At 49.0% G+C, this 27,001-nt stretch overlaps 1 protein-coding gene across 2 annotated transcripts; it reads left to right on the top strand.

Annotated features, from left to right (window-relative positions):
- Nucleotides 1-6,451: 6,451 nt before the first annotated feature.
- Nucleotides 6,452-10,379, top strand: LOC108294612 (intestinal-type alkaline phosphatase). Of its 2 annotated transcripts, XM_017516527.2 has the most exons (11): nt 6,452-6,604; nt 6,686-6,802; nt 6,914-7,029; nt 7,233-7,407; nt 7,484-7,656; nt 7,896-8,030; nt 8,125-8,197; nt 8,328-8,462; nt 8,558-8,749; nt 8,972-9,088; nt 9,198-10,379. In XM_017516527.2, the coding sequence occupies exons 1-11, from the start codon at nt 6,538-6,540 to the stop codon at nt 9,494-9,496; spliced, it is 1,599 nt and encodes a 532-aa protein (XP_017372016.1). In that variant the 5' UTR covers nt 6,452-6,537; the 3' UTR covers nt 9,497-10,379. The 2 variants fall into 2 exon arrangements, with proteins under 2 accessions (XP_017372016.1, XP_017372017.1); XM_017516528.2 differs by lacking the exon at nt 8,328-8,462.
- The last annotated feature ends 16,622 nt before the right edge of the window (nt 10,380-27,001 follow it).

Here is a 27,001-nt window from a genome sequence, read left to right on the forward strand (position 1 = left end):
CCATCTGTTCCTGTCCCCAGGGCCTTCTCCTGGAGCCAAGTATGTGCAGGGACAGGCGAGCATCTGAGGGTTTGGTGTTGGGGTGAAGGCTGTGTGTGGGGTCCTGCCAGGGCCCAGGCAGCCTGTGAGAGCCCCAAAGAGGAGACACCCCAGCCCCCCTCCCCTCTACGCTGCCCACCCTCTGAGGAGACATCCCAGCCCCCCTCCCCTCTACACTGCCCACCCTCTGAGGAGACACCCCAGCCCCTCTCCCCTCTGGGCTGCCCACCCTCTGAGGAGACACCCCAGCCCCCCTCCCCTCTGGGCTGCCCACCATCTGAGGAGCAGTGGCCAAGTTCCTCTCTGGGCCTCTCAGGCCAGGCCGGTCCTGCTGTCCCCCAGGGCCTCCCACGGAGCCTGGGAGCTGCTCCTTTGCAGGCAGCACGGGCCCAGACGGACACTTGTTCCTACATCCCAGCACCCCCAGGCCCTGGTGAGGAGTAGCCAGGGGAGTCAGCAAGGGGGCTCTCTGCTGCCTGGACTTGCTTGGGAGGCAGATGCTGGGCTCAAACCTTCTCCAGACAGCCTCGCCTTCCCTGCTGGCCCCAGAACATGGCGATTCCCTGGAGGCCATGGCAGCCCCAGCCCACCCCACCCCATCTGGGGAAAGTGGAAACCGTATTCAAGAGGGTCAGGTCAGGTCTCTGCCTATGGTGATCTGGCAAGGCTGTGCCCAGCCAGGACCAGGGCTCAGGCCCAGGCCTCCCCCACACCCTACCACCTCGGAGCTCAGAGCAGACCGCCCAGCCTTCTCTCCACGCCACTCACGCACAGCCCCCGCCTGCATTCCCTCCTTTAAGGAACATGGTTGACTCAGCCCGATGCCACACATTGGCGAGACAGCTCTCCATGGTCCACTGGGTGCCCAGCCTCTTATGTGGCCCCTCACTGAAAGGACTCAACAGAAAGGGTGGGCAGGCACCGATCCTCATCTAAAGGAGGACTTGGCCACTGCCTGAGCTGTCCCACAGCACCTGCCGGCCAGTGCTGGGGCACAGAGGGAGACTGCCTTTTCCTCAAGGAGACACCGTAGGGGAGGGAGGGAGCTGTACTCACCACCAATCTCCTTCTGTGACCAGGGACTGGCGGTGCTCAGAGGACAGGGAATGTGTTCCCCACCCTGATGGGTCAGTGCTGGTCCCCGTGTCCAGGGGAAGATGGTGCAGGCAGTGGCCCGGCCTGGGGAAGGAGCTGAGGCTCCCAGAGCTTGCAGCCACCTTCCTGGAGAGAAACTGACGCCTCCCCAGTTCCTGTTAAGAAGGACCTCAGGAAGGAATTGGGATCACGCAGCCTAGGGTGACGGCCTCCTGGCCCCTAAGGAGGATGTCAGGCTGCAGAAGGGAGGGACGGGCATGAAGCTTGGGAATTGGGCACTAGAGGAGGCGAGGCCTGCGCAGAGGCACCTCCAGATGCCACTCCAGCGGCTCTACCACTCAGCAGCGGCGCCGCGAGGCAGGAAACAGGAGGCCAGGCAGGAGGGGCTGTGATCACTCAGGTGCCAGGAGGAAGGCCTGACGGGACAGGGCAGCTGTCCAGAGAGGCCTGCGGGGACGGGCTGCAAAAGTCACAGGTGGGGATGGGCTTTCTCCAGAGAGGTCTGCAGCGCAGACAGTGCTGCGGGCCTGGCCGTGGACAGCTCTGTACGTGAACCTGCCCCAGTCCTTGCTGGCCATGGACCAGAGTGGTTCGTGGGTTGGAATCACAGAATTCAGGGGCTGACGGCAGTCGGGATGGGAGTTGGGAGGGCTGATGTGAATTAAAGACTTGAGCCCTGGTGGAGGCAACCAGATGTGATGCTTTTCACATTAAAGAAGGTTCTGGAGAAGGGGGTGATTCTTGGAATGATGAGCATCAATTTGCACAGGCCTGGGTCTGGGTTCCGAATATCAAACCATATTGTAAGACCATCTCTTTGAACCTTCTCTCTAATTGCGGGTTTTTATGGTTTGGGGGAAATTTTGCTTATTTATGTTGTTGGTTTTTTGGCTTTTGTTTTTTTGAGACAGGACCTCCCTCTGTTGACCAGGCTGGAGTTCGGAGGCTGGAGTGCTGTGGGGCAATCAGGGCCCACTGAGACCTGTACCTCCCTGGCTCAAGAGATCCTCCCGCCTCAGCCTCCGGGCTAGGTGGGAATACAAGCAAGTACCACCATATCCAGCTAGTTTTAAAAATTTGTTGTAGGGATGGGGTCTTACTGTGTTGCCCAGGCTGGTCTCAAACTCCTGGGCTAAGGTGATCCTCCCATCTCAGCCTCCCAACATGTTAGGATTATAGGTATGAGCCACCACGCCCGGCCTATTTATTTTTTCATAGATAGAAAGTCATTTGAGGGGGAAACTGATCCATTTTAATAATTTATTTTACTTAAAACCAGTTTTGCTCAACCTCGTTCATGAGCTGTGTTACATTCTTTAATGTGTGTCAATAGTACATTGCTCAGTTCTGGAAAGCACTTAGCCAGATATTTTAAAAACAGCAGAATAGAAGATGGAACAAAAACTCTCCAATAGTGTATTCAGCTTAACAGGTTTTCAGCTCACCAGGGTGCTATTGGAATACAATTGTCCTCCAGGTTCCTGCCAGGCGAGATCAAAGTTAAACCACTAAATACAATGGCAGCACCCTTGACTTTGTAAACTTTATTTTCCACACATCCATATATACTCCGAAGCACCTTTCAGGGCAGAGTTGTCTTTTGTCCCTCACTCTCAGGGGACAACTGTGCACTAGGACTCACCTGCCAGCCACCCCTGCCACTGTCACTACTGCCAGGGGTTGAAGGGGTGGCCAGATCAGGGCTCCGGTGCCTGGTGGAGCTCCCCTTTAGCTAAGCCGGCAGGTTCCTGTGCCCCAGTTTCCCGCAGGCTGAGGCCCCAGGCCCTGCTCGAGCTCCACGGCCTGTTGAGAGGCCTCCCAGGAAGCACATGGGGAGGAGATGGGGGTGTCTTTTGCCTTGGGGGTGGGACAGTCCCTTCTGGTTCCCACCCCAGGTACCTGACCCAAGTTCTCCTGTGGGTGAGACGCGCCTGGATGTCCCTCCCTGGTAGGTGGGATGAGCCAGAGGGAGGTCCTGACTACACAGCCCTTAATTAAGAATTGAAGAGATTTGTGCTCTAGAGGGAGCTACTTCTGTGACCATTTGGCCAACTGTGTGGTGTGCAGACCCTCAGCTTGGAAACGGGGTTTCAAGGATGTTCAGGACTTGCCTCGTGTTTGTTAGTAAAGGTCAGGGTTCGCCTCTTCCCCCAACTCCCCCCGCCACACTCCCCCTGCTAACTCTGCAGCAGGCCCTGCACTAATCAAGCCCCACAACAGCCCGGAGACCCAGGCTCTGTGAAAGTTTTCAGAATCAGAAAGAAGTCGCTTTTGTCCACCCCTAAGAGCAACAACAAAATAATGCAGGCGGGGGTTATGAAGGAGGCACCCCCACACACCTGCCTACAATCAGCGCCCTTATGAAGCCTCTGGGAAGGGTTCTGAGGCACAGATGCCTGTAACAAGACCTTTTGCCAGGACTTTGCAGCTGGCTACGGGAGTCACAAGGACGGCCAGCCGGATACATAGGAATACCTGCCTGATACGCTGTGTCTGCTCGTGAACTGATGTCTGCTCCTGGGATAAGCCCCTGGAACCAGGGCTCCCTTCCTTTCAAAACAGCTGTGTAGTAGGACTCAGTGGCAAGTGCCTGTAGTCTCAGCTACTCAGGAGGCTGAGGCAGAATTGCTTGAACCCGGGAGGCAGAGGATGCAGTGAGCTGAGATCTCGCCACTGCGCTCCAGCCTGGGCAACAGAGCAATGGACAAAACTACAAAACTCTTTGGGAAAGACCTAGGGGCAAATCTTCGTATATTTGGATTTGTTAGTTAAATCTTAATTATGATAAAAAAAAAAAGAAACAGAAACAAAAAAAGACAAAAACAAAAAGCCAACCATGCACTGCTCCTTGTGCCTTTGAAAGCACCCCCTTGCGTCCCCTCTGCGACCCGCCCCTGGCTTATAAGGGCGGGGCTCCGCGTGTGGGGCTGCTGCTGATTCCCTATTAAGCTCCATCGTTTCGGAGAGCCTCCCACTGTTTCTTGAGGTTGACAGGACTCTCACGCTTCCCGTTCGCAGATGAGGGAATTAAGGCTTGGAGAGGTTCCGTTCTGAAGGACACCCAGTAAGTGGTGGAGAGAGCGATTCAGCTCAGACCCAAAGGCTATTTAATTTATTTCTTTTAATTCCATGCTTCTTAGCGCTCAGCTAGTCACGTGTCACCTTGACAGCTTTTTGCCATCGCCATTTACTGCCTGCGGTATTATTTACTGAACATTTTTCGCTACATAAGCTCAGTTTTTCCTTAAATCTATTAGAAAAGGAAACTTGTAACTACAAAACATGGAAGACCACCATCTCTTGCCATAAACGGAAGGCAACTGTGCATTCCAAACAAACCAAAGCCACGTTCTCACAGTGTCCTTAGACGCTTTGAGCTAAAAGCGTGCTTTATCTTGTTAAAGGGGAGATACCAAAGTGCGGGCGGTAGTGAAACTAAGCAAAGCCCGCAAGGCATTTCTTTTTCTTTTTCTTTGTTCTGAGATGGAATCTCACTCTGTTGCCCAGGCTGGAGTGCTGTGCTGGGGTCTCAACTCACTATAACCTCTGCTTTCCAAGTTCAAGCGATTCTCCTGCCTCAGCCTCCTGAGTAGCTGGGATTACAGGTGTCTGCCACCATGCCAGGCTAATGTTTTATGTTTTTTTATAGAGACGGGGGTTCCATGGTGTTAGCCAAGATGGTCTCAATCTCCTGACCTCGTGAACGCCCAAAGTGCTGAGATTACAGGCATGAGCCACCGCGCCTGGCTTGTATTATTTCTTACAGCTACATGTGAATCTGTAGTTCTGTCAAAAATTCCAACTTACACATGAAACTCAGGGTGGCTGTAAAGCCTGCTGACTCACCTTGACTTTGGAATGAATCAATGAATTAATTAATTGCCTGCCCATTAGTGAGTCTCCTCTGACCTTTAGCCAAGAATGCTCCTAACTCAGCAAGATGAAGCAGGAGGGATTGGAAACTAGGAGGGCAACTACCAGAGGGCAGGAAGGCCCCACGAGGGCGACATCTTCCCTGAGAGCCCCAGGACGACAGTGGGAAGCCAGGCGAGGTGCAGGGAGGAGGACTCCAGAAATCTCGGCCTGAGGGGAGGCCCGTGGGCGTGGTGGGGAGTGGGGTGGGACAGGCAGAGGCTGGGCAGCAGGAGAGGTACCCTGGGCTCTGGGGACCAAGCCTGGGGCTCGGGGTGAGCAGGCCTGAGTGAAGGAGGGCTGCTGTGGTTGAGCTGGGGCGGGTGGAGCTGGAGGAGCCTTTTCTTCTTGGACCAATTTCTGAATTGTGCTACAAAAGACAGTACATCACATTTACCTCCTTCACCATTTTCAAGTGTACAGGGCGGCCATGTTGAGCACACACACATTGTTGTGCAGCTGATCTCCAGAACGCTCTCACCCTGCAGCCCTGAAGCTCTGTCCCCGTTAAACTCCAACTCTAACCCTAAGCCCAACCCCAGCCCTAACCCAGTCTCAGGTAACCTCCATTCCACGTCTGTCCCTACGAATTTGACTCCTCTAGGGACCTCAGAGAAGTGCATTCATGAGTATTTGTCCTTTGGCACTGTGTATTTCACTAAGCATAATGTCTCAAGTTCATCCACGTTGTAGCAGGTGTCAGGGGCTCCTTCCTCTTCAAGGCTGCATGATATTCCACTGGACAAGGGTCCCTGTTTGGTTTCTGCATGCCTCTGTTGATTGCTTCCAGCTCTTGGCTGCTGTGGATGCTGGGAGCATGTCCCTGCCTTGCATTCCTTTGGCTACACACTCAGAGTGGGATGTCTGGACTGGAGCAATACTTTTGAACTCAGCCTGAGGTTCACTCTGAGCACCACGTGAGAGGCTACAGTTCTGGGTGTGCCCAGGGCCCATGGAAAACAGACTCACCTCAGCTCCATCTACCTGTGCAAGGGAACAGGGGTCAACCTCAAGTGCACAAGCTGCTCTGGAAGACGCAGCCCAGGCCTGGGTGGCCCAGGGCACTGGCCCTTCCCCCCACCCCACATCCTCACGACATAGGCATGGGCACCCACACACACCAAGTGGGTTCCAGGGCAGCCAGGCCACCGAATGTGCCGCCTTTCATGCTCCTCGGGGGCTCGTGGGCTGTGTGTTCCCAGTCTCACCTCTCTTCACACCAGAACAGAGCCAGGCAGTAGCTGGGAAATATGAGCCAATGAGGCAAAGGAAGGGGCGGCACTACGAGCCACACCCTGTCCCTTCCCTTCAGCAAGCTTGGCTTCAGGTCACAGGACTGGGTGGGGTCAAGATGGACACCAGGGGCATGAGGAGAGACGTGGAGCATTTATTGCCAGGGGCAAAGTCCTCCCCTGATTTAAACCCAGGTAGCCTGCACTGTAGCTGGTATCTGCTGTCCCCACTTCGCCTCCCTCCTGCTGCCCCCAAGACATGCAGGGGCTGTGGGTGCTGCTGCTGCTGGGCCTGAGGCCGCAGCTCTCCCTGGGCATCATCCCAGGTAATGAGGCCCCCCTGCTGTTCTGCACCCAGGGCTTCCCCTCAGCCAGGCTGACCTGATCTCTACTCTCCCCCTGGCCAGTTGAGGAGGAGAGCCCAGCCTTCTGGAACCGCCATGCAGCTGACGCCCTGGATGCTGCCAAGAAGCTGCAGCCCATCCAGAGGGTCGCCAAGAACCTCATCCTCTTCCTGGGCGACGGTGAGTGAGCAAGGCTGTCCAGCCCGCAGCCCTCACAGCCCCGGCACCTGGACTGTTGGTGGTTCCAGGACAGCCCTGGGGCCCAAGCCTCACACATTTCTGCTCCTTCAGGGATGGGGGTACCCACAGTGACAGCCACCAGGATCCTAAAGGGGCAGAAGAATGGCAAACTGGGGCCTGAGACACCCCTGGCCATGGACCACTTCCCATACGTGGCTCTGTCCAAGGTGAGGGCTGGGCCACCTCGGAGTCCTCCAAGTAGAGGGGAGGGGTCAAGGATATGGGGGGTGACAGGAGGGAGGGACTCCAGACAGCTGGGGCCTGAGTTAGGAGCTGGGGGCAGTTAGGATTCCAGAGGACCAGAACCAGGGCTCTGCTTGGGGTCTGTGTATCTGCCCCAAAGTAGAGCTCAGGATGTCTCCGTCCCCAGACGTACAATGTGGACAGACAGGTGCCAGACAGCGCAGGCACAGCCACTGCCTACCTGTGTGGGGTCAAGGCCAATTACCAGACCATTGGCTTGAGCGCAGCCGCCCGCTTTAACCAGTGCAACACGACCCACGGCAATGAGGTTGTCTCAATGATGAACCGGGCCAAGAAGGCAGGTGAGCTGGGGCCCGCTGCAGGGTCAGGGCCAGGTCACAGACCTCTGTCGCATATCCTGACCTCTGTCACCCTCAGGGAAGTCAGTGGGAGTGGTGACCACCACACGGGTGCAGCACGCCTCGCCAGCCGGTACCTACGCACACACGGTGAACCGCAACTGGTACTCAGATGCTAACATGCCTGCCTCGGCCCTCCAGGAGGGCTGCCAGGACATCGCCACACAGCTCATCTCCAACATGGACATTGACGTGAGACCCCAAGGCCAAGGGTTGGGGCTGGGCAGAGTGGAGGGTGGGAGCACAGGCTCAGATCCAGGCAACCAACAGCCTGATGGGGCCAGCAGGGTCTGGAGGCTGGAGGCGTAGAAGGTGCAGCACAGGCGGGACCCTTTCCACAGCCCTGGGGAGGGGAGCCAAGGGCTGTGCATGAGGAGGGGCCACGGGGCCAGCCAGGCCCCAAACCCACCTGCCCCATCCTCTGTCCCCAGGTGATCCTGGGCGGAGGCCGAAAGTACATGTTTCCCACGGGGACCCCAGACCCTGAGTACCCAAGTGATGCCAGCCAGAATGGAATCAGGCTGGACGGGAAGAACCTGGTACAGGAATGGCTGGCGAAGCACCAGGTGATGGGGGCTGGTGGGTGCAGGGTCACAGCAGGGGGAGTGCAGGGGTGTGGGGCTCAGGGCTGTGGGCTGAGGCCTGGTTGTGTCCCTGCAGGGTGCCCGGTATGTGTGGAACCGCACTGAGCTCATGCAGGCTTCCCTGGACTCCTCTGTGACCCACCTCATGGGTAATGACCCCCTTCTTGCCCTGGCACCCTTTGGACAGCCTCAGATGGCACCTTCCGAGCCTGTGTGCACACCTGCCAGCACCCTCCCACACCCAGCCTGCCAGTCACCACCAAGCCCCTTGCCCCACAGGCCTCTTTGAGCCCGGAGACACGAAATATGAGATCAACCGAGACCCCACACGAGACCCCTCCCTGATGGAGATGACGGAGGCCGCCCTACGCCTGCTGAGCAGGAACCCCCTCGGCTTCTACCTCTTCGTGGAGGGTGTGTGGTGTCCCCGTGGGGAGTGGAGCAAGGCGGGGCAGGGCAGGGCAGGGCAGGGCAGGTTCAAGCATCATGCCGCTCTGGCCTTCCTGCAGGCGGCCGCATCGACCATGGTCATCATGAGGGCATAGCTTATCATGCGCTGACGGAGGCAGTCATGTTTGATGACACCATTGAGAGGGCGGGCCAGCTCACCAACGAGGAGGACACGCTGACCCTCGTCACCGCTGACCACTCCCACGTCTTCTCCTTTGGTGGATACACCTTGCGAGGGAGCTCTGTCTTCGGTAGGCCTGGGCAGAGGGGCAGGTGCTGCTGCATCAATTATGTGGGTGAAGTCTGAGCCTCACTTTTCTCCTTTGTCAAATATGCGTAATGTTGGCACCTGCCTTGTAGAGATCTTGTGAGGACCTAATCCCTGAACAGACAAAAAGTGGCGATGCCTGGCACATGGGAGGCGCTCCCACAGCTGTGTTCAGCTCAACCACAGGACCCCCATCTCCCCACAGGGCTGGCCCCCAGCAAGGCTCAGGACAGCAAAGCCTACACGTCCATCCTGTATGGCAATGGCCCAGGCTATGTGCTCAACTCAAGCGTGCGACCAGACGTGAATGAGAGCGAGAGCGGTGAGTGGGGCTGGATGGCGGCTCGGGGTGTCAGGGGGCCAGGGATGGCGGCATTCTCGGGAGGGGGACGCCGCCCGCCTTCCCTGAACTGCACTCACCATCCTACCAGGGAGCCCCGATTACAAGCAGCAGGCGGCGGTGCCCCTGTCGTCGGAGACCCACGGAGGCGAAGACGTGGCGGTGTTCGCGCGCGGCCCGCAGGCGCACCTGGTGCACGGTGTGCAGGAGCAGACCTTCGTAGCACACGTCATGGCCTTTGCCGCCTGCCTGGAGCCCTACACGGCCTGCGACCTGGCACCCGCCACCCCTCCCGCCGGCACCACCAGCGCCGCCCACCTGGCTCCCCAGTCGCTGCCTCTGCTGGCCGGGACCCTGCTGCTGCTGCTGGGGGTGGCCGCTGCTCCCTGAACGCCCCACCCCGGAATTCTCCTGCTCCCCACCTCCAGGGGTCGTGCCCTGGTCCCTGTCCCGAGCTGCCACTCCCACAGAACACACACAGGTGTCCTGCCGCTGGACCTTCACCTCCTAGAGATAAACCAGCCTCAGCTGGTGCGGCGCTGCCCTTCTTCGCTCCGTATCCCCTCCAGGGCGAAGCACAGGGAGCCCGGGAGCTGAGCCTGGAATTTGCAGGACCAACCTCCCCCCCACCCCGCCCCCAGCTGCTCTCTGATTCTTCCTCCCAACCCCAGAGACTGCAGATTTGTGCCATGCGGCTGCCATCCAGCCCCCAGCCCGCCTCTAGCCTGAGGAGGACCAAGCAGGCATGGATCCAGAGATGTCCTCCCACCCGGGACACGACACACTCAGACCGTGTGCCCCACCATTCTTAGCTTCAGTTCTGGCAGCTAAGGACTTGAGTGCATCAGGACACCTGGAGAAGAGCAGCTTCCCACCACCCTGCAAACCACCTTCTAACCCTGTAACCCACCCAAGGAGGCTCTGGGGTGGGGATCCCCGGGGGGCCTTGACACAGTCCTCTGTTGTCTCCCCACTGGGATCATTCCACAACCCTGCACCTGACCAGGAGACCAATGAGGCAGACGCTTGCCCCAAGTCGAGGCCACTCAGATGTTCCCAGCCCCCCATGCCGATTCCAGTTAAGGAGATCCAAGGAGCACTTGGGGAGCTCTGGGTGCAGGGCAGCAGCCCAGACCCAGAGCCCGTGGCCCCTCCCAGGACATCTGAACTCTGGGCATAGATTTCTCAACAAGGAAGACTCCCCTGCCTCCTCAAGGCCTCCATTCTCCTGGGAGACAAAGCAATAAATAATAAAAGGAAGTGTTAGACAATGCAATGCCAGTACTACTTCCTAGGAAAAAAATCATGAGTGCCTGTGGGCACAGTGTCTGGAGGGGTGGATAATGCAGGCCAGGAGGGGCTGCTGAGGAGCAGACAGACGGTTGAGCAAGAGACCTGCACAGAGTGAGTGGGGGCTTGAGCAAGGCAGTGCCAAGGCCCTGGGGCAGTGCTGGCTGGTGCTCTGGGAGGCTGGTAGCTGGATCAGAGTAGGTGAGTGCGTAGCTGGGTAGAAGAGGGGAAAGCCTGCGGGGTCAGGAGAGCGGGGGGCATAGGGGACCGTGAAGTCTGGGTAGAGGGGTGTGGTTGGAGGTCTTTGAGGGGGCTGTGGCCCGCCCTGGTTGGGAAATGAGCACTCTGGCTGCTGCCAGGAGAAGGGTCTGGTTTTTTGGGCAGAGGGTGTGGGTGGTAGAGGGTAGAGGGCAGAGGTGAGAGCTGGTGAAGGAGCAGACGCTGGTGTTTCTGATCTCCCTCCAAAAGCATTCTGGAGCACCCATCCCAGTACACCCATACTTAGTACCACACCTGCCCCAAGAGAACACTGAAAACAATTAAATAAAGGTGAAATCAACCACATATTCCAGCAAATTCTACAGTATTACAAATGTATTTGTACATTTACAGAGGTGTGAAAAAGCATCTTGCTTTTGCAAGAAATAGTACCACGATTCAATATGATTTCTTATTTACTAAAACCTTGAAATAAAATTGTAAAACATCAGTTTGAAGATCTGGCGCTCAGGGTAGATTTTTTAATCCTGGGTTTTAGTGGCTGTCACAAAAATATTGGAGCTGATTGGAGGAGCCCTGATCACACATGTGAACAGCTGTGGGACTACAGCCTGGGAAACGAGAATCCATGTCTAAAAAGCAAAATAAAATCATTAATTTTATGGTGTGGAAATTATATCTAAATTTTTAAAAACAGATTCGAATATATAATCTGCTTTTAAGTTTTTTTAAATGTATAGGGATGAGGATTTTATCAGTCACATACATTTTTTACCACAAAATTCATATATCAATGAAAACACTCTCAAATTTCTGTTCTAAAAAAATGTTCTTTCCTTGGCATGAGTTTTCATTCCAAGATGATTACTTTCTCATTTTTCTCATTGAAAGGACATCTTTACCTTGAAGGAGCAGATGCAAGAAAAGTACATTTATTTCTCAAGCTTTTTCCTGATTGCCTAAAACAAGTAGCTCTTGTCATCTCAAAAGTGTAAGCACTTTGGTCTTTAGGAAGGAGGGAGGCCGGGCACGGTGGTTCACACCCGTAATCCTAACACTTTGGGAAGTCAATGGGGGCAGATCATTTGAGGTCAGGAATTCGAGACCAGCCTGGTCAACATCGTGAAATACCATCTCTATTAAAATACAAAAATTAGTCAGCCATGATGGCGCACGCCTGTAATCCCAGCACTTTGGGAAAAGGAGGTGAGTGGATCATTTGAGGTCGGGAGTTTGAGACCAGCCTGGCCAACATGGTGAAACTATGTGTCTACTAAAAATACAAAGATTAGCTAGGTGTGGTGGCAGGCACCTGTAATCCCAGCTACTCAGGAGGCTGAGACTGGAGAATCACTTGAACCCCGGAGGCAGAGGTTGTAGTGAGCTGAGATCATGCCACTGCCTCCAGCCTGGGTGACAGAGGGAGACTCCTTCTCAAAAAAAAAAAGAAGGAGGGAGGTGGGAGTGGGGGCGAGGGTTGAAAAGTCACCTGTCAGGTACAAGTTCACTATATGGGTACTGGGTTCACTAGAAGCCTAATCCCTGCCAGTATGTAGTCTACCCGTGTAACAAACAAGCACATGTACCCCTGAATCTAAAGTTTGAAAAAAGAATATTCACAAGGAAAAAAAGACTCAATCACAGGGAAGCAGAAACAGAGACATACATTAAAAATTACTGACAAATTTTTTAAAAAATAAGGGGGGAGGGAAAGTTAAGCAGAGAGGGAGGGAAACTTGGGACAACCCTCTTCAGTATTTTGCCATAAAGATAGTTCATTCTGCATGGCTGGAAAGTTTTCATGGTCACACCTAATCTCCTTACTAAGTATAGTAAAGATTCTACTCTAACACTACAGGCTTGGCTTTATAAAATTAGCCCACCGATGGCCTCCTGCAAAATTCTATGTGCCCTTCAGGCTTCCACTTCCTCCCTACGCTGATTAGACTGGGGATGAGCCAACAAGTGAGGGCTAAGGACGAACCTACCCCCGCACCCTGATTCGTATCCAGAATCCTTTTTGAAAAAATCCTTTCTGAGTAGCTATTCCATCCATGGTCGCATTTTTACCGTTTCCCATAAGACATTGTTTTTTATTTAAAGAAGACATTTACTATTGGCAATATATATTGTCTGCTATATCTTCTCTTTAATGGCTCATGAAAAAAAAGCAAAGAAAGAAAGAAAAGAAAGCAGCAGTGTGTGTATTTCATTATTGGAACAGCACCTGGCAAATACCTTCAGCTGAGCCACATTGGGAACATCTGCGCTTTCAGCCCACTGCAAAGCAAACCTCCCACACTGGGTAATTTGCTCTAACACGAGTTTCTTCCAATCTTCGGCAGTGTTTTCTCTACATCTTCCGAAGGTGTTTGCTGACAGAGAAATGCCTTTCGGTTTGTCGGCAGATCATTTACTGCTCATTGTTTCTGCCATGTTTCCTGCAGCAGAAAGAATAAGTGTCTGCTTGGTGGTAGGTGTTTTTAGTCTCATGCTATCATGCAAAAACTTTAAAAGAGCTTTCCAAATATTTATCATTGCTTAGGGAAATACTAAGAAGTACTGGGCTGAACTGCCAGAACTTTAAACATTGCTGGGAAAAAACTGCACAGGCTTCTCTTCGGTTCTGAAAGCTTAGTTTTAGACACCTTGCCAACCGTGAGGATTTCACACTGCTGAAGACCAGTACCTCCAGGCACAAGGCACCCGTGGCAGGCTTCAGCTGTAACTACAGAGTGGGAGAAATTCAAAGAGTTTTGTTGCTTATTTTATATATTAGGGGCGAACTTCTGTTCAGGTCTGTGCCCTGAGCTCAGCCAGGAGTAATGTGGAGTTCTCAGCTCTCCCTTCTCCTGTGGTTACCTGCTCCGGCTTTCCAGTGCCAGTTGCAGATTCCTTACAGTAATCTTGTGTGAGCCACTTGGCCATTTTGGAGGGTGAGTTCAGTTAAAACTAGATCATATAATCCGTCAATCCACTTAGACAGACACACTAAACTCTAATAATCCTTCGCAATCCACTGAAAGCGTGCAATCCAGAGTGGGTACTGTGTCAACCCCTGGCCTGGGGCACCCACCTCCCTTCCTCCGGGACACCTGAGAACTGTCTGGAGTGGGTGCCTGCATGAAGGGTGAAGGTGCCAGCACGCAGCTCGATATTCAGCATGAGCTCTTGGGGCACCCACAGCCCAGGGCTGTGGCAAGGCATGTGGTGAGCTCAGCAAACAGTAAGCACTCGGGAGGGCCTGACATCCCTTAACCAAACCCCAAGGTCCAGGTTAGTTCTGAAGTGCTTGAGTATTGGGCAGGATGCTCAGGCTGAGCAACTCCCTGTGAGCAGGGGCATCACTCCCTGTAGAGCACAGACTCCAGAAGGCACCACAGGTTCAGTCCCCACCAGACTCAGAGCCCCCTGCCCATTGAGTTCCCTTGAGCCTCTGCCCCAGTGATTGGCACAGGAAGCCTCATGATCTAGGAAGAGAGGCGCACACTCCCTGTAGCCTCTGGGGAGGACTCAAGTGGAATCCCAGCTGTGCCCTTCTGGCCTGGGTGCTGATGTTGCATCTGATCGTGCCCTGGCCCCATTGGTTCCAGGAACAAGCCTCCCCACCGGGTTAGCAGCTGCATCCCTTCATCTAAGGCAGCCCAGGGCCTGCTGACCCCAGCTGACCCCAGCTTCCTCATTCGCTACCAGTGCACACACCAGACCCCTACACCAGCAAGCAGCTGGAAGCTTCCCTTGAGAGAACCTTGCCACTAGAGATGCCAGTCTTTGCCAATGCACTTGGCATGGTGCCTGGGAACCAGTCACGTGACTCTTGACCTACCCTTCAAGGAGGAAGCACCAGCCCCTGTCAAAAGATGAGGCTACTATCCACCCTTAACAGGGAGGTGGCCAGGCCCTGGGGCCCTGTTCTGGCCCTTGCTTTGTTCACCAGATTTGCAAATTTGTTATCAGCCAGCATGGTTTCCCCACCTTCACCCACCCTGTCTGGGCTCCTTAGAGAAAAGGAAAATTCTCCCCAAGGAGCTACCTTCAGACCTCTCCACACAGATTCCTGACAGGAGTCCCTGCAATGGTTTGGTTTCACAGGATGGAAAGAGCTTTTTAAAATTATTATTTATGCAAAATATAGACAAGGAAAGATGCGATTTGACTGCACCATGTGACTGCTTCTTGGGGATTTGAGCTGCCTGCTGATCCAATGAATCAGCCATGAGCTTCTGCCAGAGGCTGCGGGATCCTGGGTGGCAGCTGAGGTCGGGGAAGCCAGGAACCATCTCATTCCCTTGCAACCTGATGAGCTCATGCTGGGCACAGGCCCAGCTCGGGACGGAACCATGCAGCCCTCTGGGCACCTTGAACCTTGCAGCAGGGTAGTAGGGAGGCTGGGGAGGAGGCATTCAATGGGGTTGCTTTATGTGTGGATGTGTTTATAGATTTTATTTTATTTTATTTGTGTGTGTGTGTGTGTGTGTGTGTGTGTGTGTGTGTGTGTGTGTGTGTTTCTTTCTTTTTTATGTTTGAGACAGGGCCTAGCTCTGTCTCCCAGGTATGCTTTCCGCTCTGTAATCTCTGCTTCCTGGGCTCAAGTGACCATTCCACCTCAGCCTCCCAAGTAGCTGGGATTACAGGTGCACACCACCAGGCCTGGCTAATTTTGGTATTGTTTGTAGAGACAGGGTTTTGCCATGTTGCGAAGGCTGGCCTTGAACTCCTGGGCTCAAGCAGTGCATCTGCCTTAGTCTCCCAAAGGGCTGGGACTGCAGGCATGAGCCACCATGCCCCGGCCAGTTTTATTTTATTTTTAATTGATAAATAATAATTGTATATATTTATGGGGTACAGTGTGATGTTTCAATACATATATACATTGTGGAATGATCATGTCAGGCTAATTAGCATATCCATCAAATATTTATTATTCCTTTGTGATGAGAACACTTAAAATCCCATCTTTGGCTGGGCTTGGTGGTTCACGCTTGTAATCTCAGCACTTTGGGAGGCCGAGGAGGGGGAATCACCTGAGGTCAGGAGTTCAAGACCAGCCTGACCAACATGGTGAAACCCTATCTCTAATAAAAATACAAAAATTAGCTGGGCGTGGTGGCACATGCTTGTAATCCAAGCTACATGGGAGGCTGCGACAGGACAATTGTTTGAACCCAGGAGGTGGAGGTTGCAGTGAGCTGAGATCAGGCCACTGCACTCCAGCAGAGGCAACAAAAGCAAAACTCTGTCTCAAAAAAAAAAAAAAGTAAAATCCCATCTTTCAGCTGTTTTTAAATATATAATAATTATTATTAACTATAGTCACCTTGCTATGCAGTAGAGCACCAGAACTTATTCCTCCTACTAACTGTAACTTTGTACCTGTTGACCAACCTCTCCCCTTCCCCGTTCACCTCCCCTTGTGCCTGGCTTGTTTCACTTAATATCCTCTTGGGTCGTCCATGTTTTTGAAAACGACAGAATTTCAGCTGGGCACGGTGGCTCACACCTGTAAATCCAGCACTTTGGGAGGGCGAGTCGGGTGGATCAAGAGGTCAGGAGATCAAGACCATCCTGGCCAACATGGTGAAACCCCATCTCTACTAAAAATATAAAAAATAGCCGGGGGTGGCAGCGTGTACCTGCAATCCCAGCTACTCAGGAGGCTAAAGCAGAAGAATTGCTTAAACCTGGGAGGTGGAGGCTGCAGTGAGCTGAGATCGCACCACTGCACTTCAGCCTGGGTGACAGAGTGAGACTCCATCTCAAAAAAGAAAAAAAAAAAAGAAAGAAAGAAAATGACAGAATTTCCTGTTTCTATAAGGCTCACTAGTTTTCCATTATGTAAATACACCACATTTTACAAATCAATTTATCCATTTAGGAACATGTGGGTTATTTCCATATCTTGACTATTGTAAATAAATCTGCAATGAACACGGCAGTGCAGACATCTCTTCCACATACAGATTTCAATCCTTTGAGCATGTACGCAGCAGTGGGGTTGCTGGATTATATGATACAAGTAATTAATTCTCTTTTTTTTAGAGATAGAGTCTCACTATGTTGTCCAGGTTGGTCTTGAACTCCTGGTCTGAAGTGATTCTTCCCCCTTGGCCTCCCAGAGTAGAGTGCTGAGGTTACAGGAATGAGCCACAACACTAAGCCCTCCAGGTAATTCTATTTTTCTTGAAAAATCTTCACACTGTTATCCAAAATGGCTGTACTAATTTACAACACTACCAACAATGTCTAATGATTCTCTTTTCTCCATATCCTTGTCAACACTTACTATCTTCCATCTCTTTTATAATAGCCAATCTAACGGCTGTGAAGTGATATCTCATTGTGGTTTTAATTTTCAGTTCTCTGATAATTAGTGATATTGAGCACTTTTTTATCTATCTGTTGGCCATTTGTATGTCTTGTTTTGAGAAATGTCTGTTCAAGTCCTTTGCCCTTTTTGAAATAGGGTTATTTGTTTTTTGTTATTGAGTCATTTGAGTTCCTTGTATATTTTGGATATTAGCCCTTTGCCGTGTGTGATTTGCAAATATCTTCTCCCAGTCTTGGAGTTGTCTACTCACCCTATCAACTGTTTCCTTTGCTGTGCAGAAGCTTCTTAGTTCGATGCAATACAATTTGTCTATTTTTGCTTTTGTTGCCTGTGCTTTTGGGGTCATATCCAAGACATCTCTGCTCAGACCAATGGCATGCAGCCTTTCCCTATGTTTCTTCTAGTACTTTTATAGTTTCAGGTCTTGCACTTAAGTCTTTATTTTGAGTTGATTTTTCTATCAAAAGTGAGATAAAGGTCCATTTTCATTCTTCTGTATGTGGAGATCTAGTTTTCCCAAAACCATTTATTAAGAGAGAGACTGTCCCTTCCCCATTGTCCAAGACCAGATAAGTTAGCTCATGCCTATAATCCCAGGCCTCTGAGAGGCCAAGGTGGGAGGATCACTTGAGACCAGGAGTTTGAGACCAGCCTGGGCAACATAGCAAGCTCTGTTTCNAAAAAAAAAAAAAAAAAAAAAAAAAAAAAAACTTAATTAGCTTGGCATAGTGGCATACACCTGTAGTCCTGGCTACTCGGAAAGCTGAGGCATGAGGATTGCTTGAGCACAGGAGTTCAAGGTTACAGTGAGCTGTGATTGCATCACTGCCCTCCAACTTTTTTTTTTTTTTGAGACAGAGTCTTGCTCTGTCACCAGGCTGGAGTGCAATGGTGTGATCTTGGCTCACTGTAACCTCCGCCTCCTGGGTTCAGGCAATTCTCCTGTCTCAGCCTCCCGAGTAGCTGGGACTACAGACGCATGCCACCACACCCAGCTAACTTTTGTATTTTTAGTAGAAACGGAGTTTCACCATGTTGGCCAAGATGGTCTCGAACTCCTGACCTCATGAGCTACCCACCTTGGCTTCCCAAAGTGCTAGTTTTACAGATGTGAGCCGCTGCACCTGGCCACACTCCAACCTTTTTTATGGTCTCTTAAGTGGGATTGTTTTCTTAATTTCTTTTTCAGACACTTAGTTATTAGTATAAAGAAACACTACTGCTTTTTGTAAGTTGATTTTGTATCCTGCAACTTTACTGAATTTATTTATCAGTTCGAACAGTTTTTTGGGGGAAATCTTTAGGATTTTTATATATAAGATCATGTCAGCAAACAGAGACAAGTTCACTTTATCCTTTCCTATTAGGGTGCCTTTTATTTCTTTTTCTTGACTAATTGCTCTGGCTATGACTTCCAGTAGAACAAAAATGGTGACAGCAGGCATCCTTGCCTTGTTCCGGATCTTAGAGGAGAAGATTTTGTCTTTTCACTGTTGAGTATTATGTTAGTGATGGACTTGTCATGCATGACCTTCATTGAGTTGAGGAACATTCCTTGCATACCTACTTTGTTGAGCGTTTTTTACCATGAAAGGATCGACCTCTGTCAAATGCTTTTTCTTCATCTATTGAGATGAATATATGAGTTCTTGTCCTTCATTCTGCTAATATGGTGACTGACATTGATTTGCATAGGTTGAATCAAACTTGTATCTCAGAGATAAATAATCTTTTTCTTCCTTTTATTTTTATTTATTTATTTATTTATTTTTGAGACAGAGTCTCACCCTGTCATCCAGGCTGGAATACAGTGGCATGACCTTGACTCACTGCAACTTCCGCCTCCTGGGTTCAAGCAATTCTGGGACTTCAGTTATGTGCCACCACACCTGGCTAATTTTGTATTTTTAGTACAGACAGGATTTTGCCATATTGTCCAGGCTGGTCTTGAACTCCTAGGCTTAAGTGATCCATCCACCTCAACATCATGCTGGGATCACAGGTGGGAGCCATCGCACCTGGCCCACGGTGAGTGATCTTTTTAATGTACTGGTGAATAGGTTTACCTAGTATTTTCTTGAGGATTTTTACATGCATGTTCATCCATGATAGAGCCTGTACTTATTCCTTTTGTCCTGTCATTGTCTGGCTTGGCATCAGAGTAAGCTGGCCTTGTAGAATGAGTTTGAAAGTATTCTTTCCTCTTCAATTTTTGGGAAGGGCTTCATAAGAATTGGTATTAGCTCTTCTTTAAATATTTGGTAGAATTAACCATGAAGCCATCTCATCCTGGGATTTTTTGTCGTTGGTGGTAGACCTTCAATTACTGATTCAATCTCCTTATTAGTTATCAGTCTGTTCAGATTCCCAGTTTTTTCATGATCCAGTATTTAGGTTATATTTCTAGGAATTTATCCACTTCTTATAAGTGTGCAATTTGTTGGTGTATAATTGCTTGTAGTAATGTCTTATGATTCTTTGTATTTCTGTTATCAAGGTAACTATTCTTCTTCCATCTCTGATTTTATTTGAGTCTTCTCTCTTTTTTCTTTATTAGTCTAGCTAAGGGTTTGTCAATTCTGTTCAGCTTTTTAAAAATCAACTCTTAGTTTTGTTGATCTAGTATTGTTTTTCTAGTCTCTATTTCATTGATTTCTGCTGTGATCTTTGGATCTTTGTTATTTCCTTCCTTCTGCTAATTTTCACCTTAGTTTGATTTTTTTTTTTTTTTTTTTTTTTTTTTTTTTTTTTTTTTATTTTGTTTTTTTTTTTTTTCTTAGATGAAATTTTGCTCTTGTTGCCCAGACTGGAGTGCAATGGCACAATCTCGGCTCATTACAACCTCCACCTCCTGGGTTGAAGCGATTTTCCTGCCTTAGCCTGCCGAGTAGCTGGGATTACAGGTGCCCACTGCCATGCTTGGCTAATTTTTGTGTTTTTAGTGGAAACAAGGTTTCACCCTGTTGGCCAGGCTAGTCTCGAACTCCTGACCTCAGATGTTCCACCTGCCTCAGTCTCCCAAAGTGCTGGGATTACAGGTATGAGCCACCACACCCGACCTAGTTTGTTCTTCTTTTTCTAGTTCCTTGAGGCATAACATTAGGCTGTTTATTTGAGATTTTTCTTCTTTTTTGATGTAGGCATTTATTGCTATCATCTTCCATCTTAGAACTTCCCTACTTATTCCTTTTGAGAAATACCTTTTTAGACTGGGCGTGGTGGCTCATATTTGTATTCCCAACATTTTGGGAGGCTGAGGTGAGAGGATTGCTTGAGGCCAGGAGTTTGAAACCAGCCTGGTCAACATAATAAGACTCCATCTCTACAAAAATAAAAATTAAAAAATTAGCCAGGTGTGGTGGCACCTGCCTGTAGTCCCAGCTAGTTGGGAGGCTGAGGTGGGAGCACTGCTTGAGCCCAGGAGTTCAAGGTTACAGTGAGCAGTAAGCATGCTGCTGTACTCTAGCCTGGTCAACAGAGACTCTATCTCAAAAAAACAAAACAAAGCAATGCTGCTTTTGCTGCATCTCACAAGTTTTGGCATATTGTGCTTCTGTTTTTGTTTGTCTCAAGATATTTTTAAATTTACCCTTTAATTTCTTCTTTCACCCAACAGTTGTTCAGAAAAGCATATTGTTTAGTTTCTACATATTTGTTAATTTCCCATAGTTCCTTCTGTTATTGATTCTAGTTTCATACCAGTGTGGTTGGAATAGATACTTGACGTGATCTGAATCTTTTTCTGGTTTTTTGAACCACCCAGGCTGGAATGCAGTGGTACTGATCACACTGCAACCTACAACTCCCAGGCTCAAGCGATCCTCCTGACTCAGCCTCCCTAGGAGCTGGGACTACAGGCATGCACTACCACATCCAGCTAATTTTTAAAATTTTTTGTAGAGACAGGGTCTCCCTAAGTTGCCCAGGCTGGTCTCAAACTCCTGGGCTCAAGCAATCCTCATGCCTCAGCCTTCCAAATTGTTGTGATTGCAGGAGTGAGCCACTACGCCCAGCCAATTTGAATCTTCTTAAATTTAAGACTTGTTTTGTAGGCTAATATATATGCCTTGAAGAATGTTTTATGTTCACTTGAGAAGAGTGTATATTATGTTGCTTTTAGGTGAAGTGTTCTATATGTATATCTATTAGATCCATTTGGTCTAGAGTGTAGTTCGAATCCAATGTTTTCCTTAATGACTTTCTGTTTGGATCTGTTCAATGCTGAAAGTGAGAAATTGCAATTCACCGCTATTTTTGTGTTGTGGTCTGTGTCTTCCTTCAGATCCCTTAAGGTTTGCTTGCTTGGTTGCTTGATTGACTGGTTATAGGGATGAGGTTTTGCTATGGTACCCAGGCTGGTTTCAAATTCCAGGCCTCAAGCAATCCTCCCTCCTTGGCCTCTCAAAGTGCTAAGATTGCAGGCATGCTTCATATATTTAGGTGCTCCAAAGTTGGGTGCATATATATTTGTACTCGTTATACCTTCTTGATGAATTCACCACTATAGAATGTCACTATACAATGATTTTGTCTCTTTTTACAATTTTTCATCTAAAGTATATTTTGTATGGGCCAGGCACTGTGGCTCACACCTATAGTCTCAGCACTTTGGGAGGCTTAGGTGGGCAGATCACCTGAGGTCAGGAGTTCGAGACCAGCCTGGCCAACATGGTGAAACCCCATCTCTACTAAAAATAAAACATTAGCCAGGAATGGTAGCACACACCTTTAATCTCAGCTACTTGGGAGCTGAAGCAGGAGAATCGCTTGAACCTGGGAGGCAGATGTTGCAGTGAGTGAGCTGAGATCGCATCACTGAATCACAGCCTGGCGACAGAGCAAGACTCTCTCTCTGTCTCTCTCTCTCTCTCTTTCTCTCTATATATATATATGTGTGTGTGTATGTATATATATATATACACATATATACACATATATATGTGTATGTATATATATATATACATATATATACACACATATATATATATAGTCTGAAATAAGTAAAGCTACCTCTCTTCTATTTTTTAATCCTATTTGCACGGACTATCTTTTTCCATCCTTTCACTTTCAGTCTGTAAGTGTCCTTTAAGGTGAAGTGAGTCTTGTGTAAGCAGTATATGTTGGTTCTTGTTACTTTATCCATTTAGCTACTCTGTGCCTTTTAATTGGATAATTTAACCCATTTACATTCAAACTAATTATTGATAGGTAAGGACTTACTAGTACCATTTTGTTCATTATTTTCTGGCTGTTTGTAGATCCTTTGTTCTTTTCTTCCTCTAGTTTTTTTTTTCCTTTGTGATTTGATGGCTTTTTATACTGCTATGCTTGGGATCTGTTCTTTTTTATCTGTTGTGTATCTTTTATAGGCTTTTGCTTTGTGGCTATTATACTTAAACCATTTTATATAAGCCATTTTATACTTAACTGGCAATTTTAAGTTCACAACAACTTAACTTTGATTGCATATATAAACTCTACACTTTTACTTTTCCTCATTTTCTGTTGTTGATGTCACACTTTACATCTTTTTATAATTTGTATCTTTTAACAAATCACTGTAGCTCTAGTTGATTTTAATAGTTTTACCTTTTAACTTTTGTACTGGAGATATAAATGATTTACCTACTGCCATTATAGTATTAGAGTGTTTTGGATTTGACAATGTACTTACTTTTACCAATGAGTTTTATCCATTCATATGTTTTCATATTACTAATTAACATCCTCTTCCTTCAGCTTAGAAAACTCTTTTAAGGCCGGGCGCGGTGGCTCAAGCCTGTAATCCCAGCACTGTGGGAGGCCGAGGCGGGTGGATCACGAGGTCAAGAGATCGAGACCATCCTGGTCAACATGGTGAAACCCCGTCTCTACTAAAAATACAAAAAATTAGCTGGGCGTGGTGGCGCGTGCCTGTAATCCCAGCGACTCAGGAGGCTGGGGCAGGAGAATTGCCTGAACCCGGGAGGCGGAGGTTGCGGTGAGCCGAGATCGCGCCATTGCACTCCAGCCTGGGTAACAAGAGCGAAACTCCGTCTCAAAAAAAAAAAAAAAAAAAAAAGAAAACTCTTTTAGCATTTCTTGTAAAGCAGGTCTAAAACAAAAACTCTCTCAGTTTTGTCTGAGAAAGTCTTTGTCACCCCTTTATTTTTGAAAGAGGATTGCTGGGTATAGTATTATTGGTTGACTTTTTTTTTTCCCTTCAGGATTTTGAATATATTATCCCACTCCCTTCTGGCTTGCAAGGTTTTTGTTGAGAAGTATGCTGATAGTCATATGGAGCTTCCCTTATACATGATGATTCACTTTTCCCTTGCTTCTTTCAACACTCTTTTTAACTACTGACAATTTGATTACAGTGTATCTTGTTGTGGATCTTTTTGGATTCATCTTATCTGGGATCCTCTGGGCTTCCTGGATCTGGCTTTCTATTTCATTCCCCAGGCTTGCAATGTTTTCTGCCATTGTTTTCTATCCCTTTCTCTTTCTTCTCCTTCTGGCATGCCAATAATGCATAAGTTGTGAGTCTCTTAAGCTATCTCCAATCCTTTTCATTTTTTTTGCTTCTCATATTAGATGATTTCCAGTGGCCTGTCTTTGGATTTATAGATTCTTTCTTCTGCATGATATAGTCTGCTGTTGATCCTTTTTCAGTTTAGTTATAGTATTCTTCAAAGCCATGATTTCTGTTTAGTGCTTTTAAACAATTTCTGTCTCTTTGTTGAAATTCTCAGTTTGTTTTTGTATTGCTCTCCTGACCTTGGTGAGCATCTCTATGACTGTTATTTTGAATTCCTTGTCAGTTAAATCACATCTCTCCACTTCACTTGGATTGGTTCTTCACCGGAGATTTATATTGTTCTTTTATTTAGAATATCATCTCCTGTTTCTTCACTTTCCTTGACTCTCTGTGTTGGTCTCTTTGAATTAGATAGGACAACTACTTTCCTCAGTCTTGTGAGAATGTAGAAAAATCTCAGCAATCTATCTAACCAGAGATTTTAAGATGTCCCTCAAATCTTTGTGTTTGTCCAGACTGCTGTCTCTGTTTGTGGTGGCCCCATAGAGCTTAGGATGTACTACATCATGTTAGTACCCCATCATGTTAGTACCCCAATACCAGTAAGATGGGAGCCAGACTCTCTAGAGGTAGCTGGGAAGGTTGGGTATTGGATACGTGTTCCAGTTCCTTCTATCTTTACAGTGAAGCTGAGTGCAGGCATTTGTCTTCCACTTTCTCTGCATTCATCTGGGGATAAAATCTGTGGCAAATGCCTGTACAGGCTGCACCCTCTGATCCTGGGGCAATAGCTGCTGACATTGGGCCCACCTCTTTGTTTTTTTGTGGTCTAGGGCCACTCAGGAATGCAAAGCCCCATTGAGTCCCAGAGCTGGTAATTAAAAACACAGTCCCTTAGGTGGGAGCTACAGAAGTTCTGGCTCTTGGCACATAGCCAACCTCCTTTCATGAAGAATGGGTAAGCCTGGATTTATCACCAGCATGAGCCTGAGGGAAGGCTTATGAAGCTCCAAGCTCTGGTTCTAGCTGTCAAAGGGCTCCTGTTCTCTTCCATTGCCCAGTTAACTGGTTTATGCAAGTTCATTTAGAAGCCAGGCCATCAAGTAGCCACTGGAAGTGTGTGCCAAGAGCCTCTTCTGGAAAGCAAACGGGAACTGCACATTCCTGCCTCTTTCTGCACTGCCCCAAGGGGGTGTAGCCCATGAAAGTGTTTACACACTCATTTAAAACCACTTCTTTTTTCTGTGATCCAAGAAGACTCACATATGCCTGGTCCCTTCTGTTCACAGAGCTAAGAGGTTTAGGATGGAGTCCTTTGGGAGGTAGCTGTAAAAGTTGGAGAACTCAATTTTTGGTATAAACCCTTTCCAGGGACAAAGAGGGGGCTGTATTTTTTAAGCCCCTTATCTGTGCTGCTTCTGGGGGATGAAGACCCTGGAAGTGCTTGTGCACCTGTATAAAACTGCTGCTTTTTTCCTATGGTCTAGAGAGACATATTCATGCCAATCCCCTTTGCCCCCAGAGCTAGGGGGTTTAGGATGTAGTCTTTCCAGTGGAAGCTGTGAAAATGGGGGTGCTCTATCTGTGGAAGAAACAGGGGGCTGTTCTTTTTAAGCCCCTTCTCTGTACTGTTCCCAGAGGATAAAGCCACTGGAAGTGCTTGTATGCCTGTATAAAACTGCTGCTTTGTTCCTGTGGTCTAGAGAGACCCACAGGCATCTAATCCTCTCTACTCCCAGAGCTGGTGAAATAAGAGGCAAACTGTGGGGAACTTTAGAGTTAGGGTGCTATATTTAAGGTCCAAATCCTCCTCTCCACAGGGAGAAGACGGCTGGGGTGATTCCTTCCCAGCTGGGTGGTGAGGTGCCCTGGGCCATGCCCGAATGTGCCTCCACTCTGCTAACCATTCAAAGTGGCTTTCTCTGTTGCTCAGTGGGTAAGAGTCTCAACTGGTCTCTGACTTTCTCTTGAGGAAACTGACCTGTGAACAGACTGATCTGGTGCATTTGTGGTGGGCGGAGAGTCAGGAGCTTCCTATTCTACCATGCTGCTTGGGGTTGTTTTATTTCTGCTGCAGCAGAGTGTACCAGCTGTCAGGGAGCAGGGTGGCCTGAGTCAGTGACAGAGAGTAAAATAAGCCACACTTGATAGTGGAGGAGTAGAAATGGCCAGGGGAACATGTGGGACAGCACCTCTAAGATGGGCTGCAAGCAAGTGAGGGTTGAGAACCCCCAACCCAGGCAGATGGAAAGGAGGCCCCAGAGAGAAGCCCCAGCATGAGCTATAACCCATGTCACATGAACAGCAGTAGGTACAAAAAGGGGTGTTTACCTAGACAGGAGAAGGACCTGTGACTCACCTTGAACCATATGAAGAGGAGTCACGGTGCAGGGTCCCACACCAGGACACTAAGGTATGGATTCCTGCTCATTATAAGGACTCCACAGGAAAGGCCAGGTCAGGACACAGCTAAGGTTTTCCCCAAGGGGAAGGGGTCTTGAGAAATGGCAGTTCCTGCCCCTGATGGTTTTCTAGGGAAAGCTGAGTGACCGCCTGATGGAGGCTGCAGAGAAGAGCTGCTCTTCTCAGACGAGGATGAAGAGCACAGCCACCAAGGGCTCAGTCAGTTAGTGCCTTCCAAAAATCCATGGACTCTAAAAGGCAGCAACAAGTGAGCTTATAGAGCACCGGCTTCCTTGGGGTGCATGGGCTGAGTTTTCCATTGTCAGGAAACCTTCTATAAGCAATAGGAAGGAACTATATATAGCATGATTGGTGGCCTGGGTTCTTCTCCATAAAATCCTCCCAAGGACAGCCTCTTACGGATCAACTGCTATGCGGTGACTTAGACCCGGGAGGGCCAGCTGCTGACTCCAAAGCCTAAAGGGTCTCAGCTTCTCAGTGGCTCATGCCTGTAATCCCAGCACTTTGGGAGGCCGAGGTGGGAGGATCATCTGAGGTCAGGAGTTCGAGACCAGCCTGGCTAACATGGTGAAACCCCGTTTCTACTAAAAATACAAAAAATTAGCTGGGTATGGTGGCACGCACCTGAAATCCCAGCTACTTGGGAGGCTGAGGCAGGAGAATTGCTTGAACCTGGGAGGCAGAGGTTACAGCAAGCCGAGATCATGCCATTGTACTCCAGCCTGGGCAGCAAGAGCGAGAAACTCCATCTCAAAAACAAACAAACGAACAAATAAACCAAGAAGCCCCTTTCACCCCCTGCAGGCTGCAGGTAGCTGATGGACATGTCCTGTGGCCCCTTGCAAAGGCAGCAGGAAGGGGAAGATGCTAATTGAAATAAAAACAGATTCTAGTCCCTTCTAGAATCTGCTTCTTTGTTTCTTTGTTTTTTGTTTTTGTGTTGTTGTTTTTTTTTTGAGACGGTGTTTCACTCTTGTCACCCAGGCTGGAGTGCAATGGTGCAATCTCAGCTCACTGCAACATCCGCCTCCCAGGTTCAAGCGGTTCTCCTTCCTCAGCCTCCTGAGTAGCTGGGACTACAGGCGCCCGCCACCACACCCAGCTAATTTTTTAT

Source organism: Cebus imitator, unplaced genomic scaffold (genome assembly GCF_001604975.1).
Source record: "Cebus imitator isolate Cc_AM_T3 unplaced genomic scaffold, Cebus_imitator-1.0 Scaffold592, whole genome shotgun sequence".
Lineage (NCBI taxonomy): Eukaryota > Metazoa > Chordata > Mammalia > Primates > Cebidae > Cebus > Cebus imitator.

Excerpts from the sequence above, each read along its gene's own strand:
- LOC108294612 (XM_017516527.2), top strand. The coding sequence starts at position 6,538 with ATGCAGGGGCTGTGGGTGCTGCTGCTGCTGGGCCTGAGGCCGCAGCTC. Across the intron at positions 8,031-8,124 it reads AATGGCTGGCGAAGCACCAG|GGTGCCCGGTATGTGTGGAA; the intron begins GTGATGGGGGCT and ends GTGTCCCTGCAG. Across the intron at positions 8,198-8,327 it reads CTCTGTGACCCACCTCATGG|GCCTCTTTGAGCCCGGAGAC; the intron begins GTAATGACCCCC and ends CTTGCCCCACAG.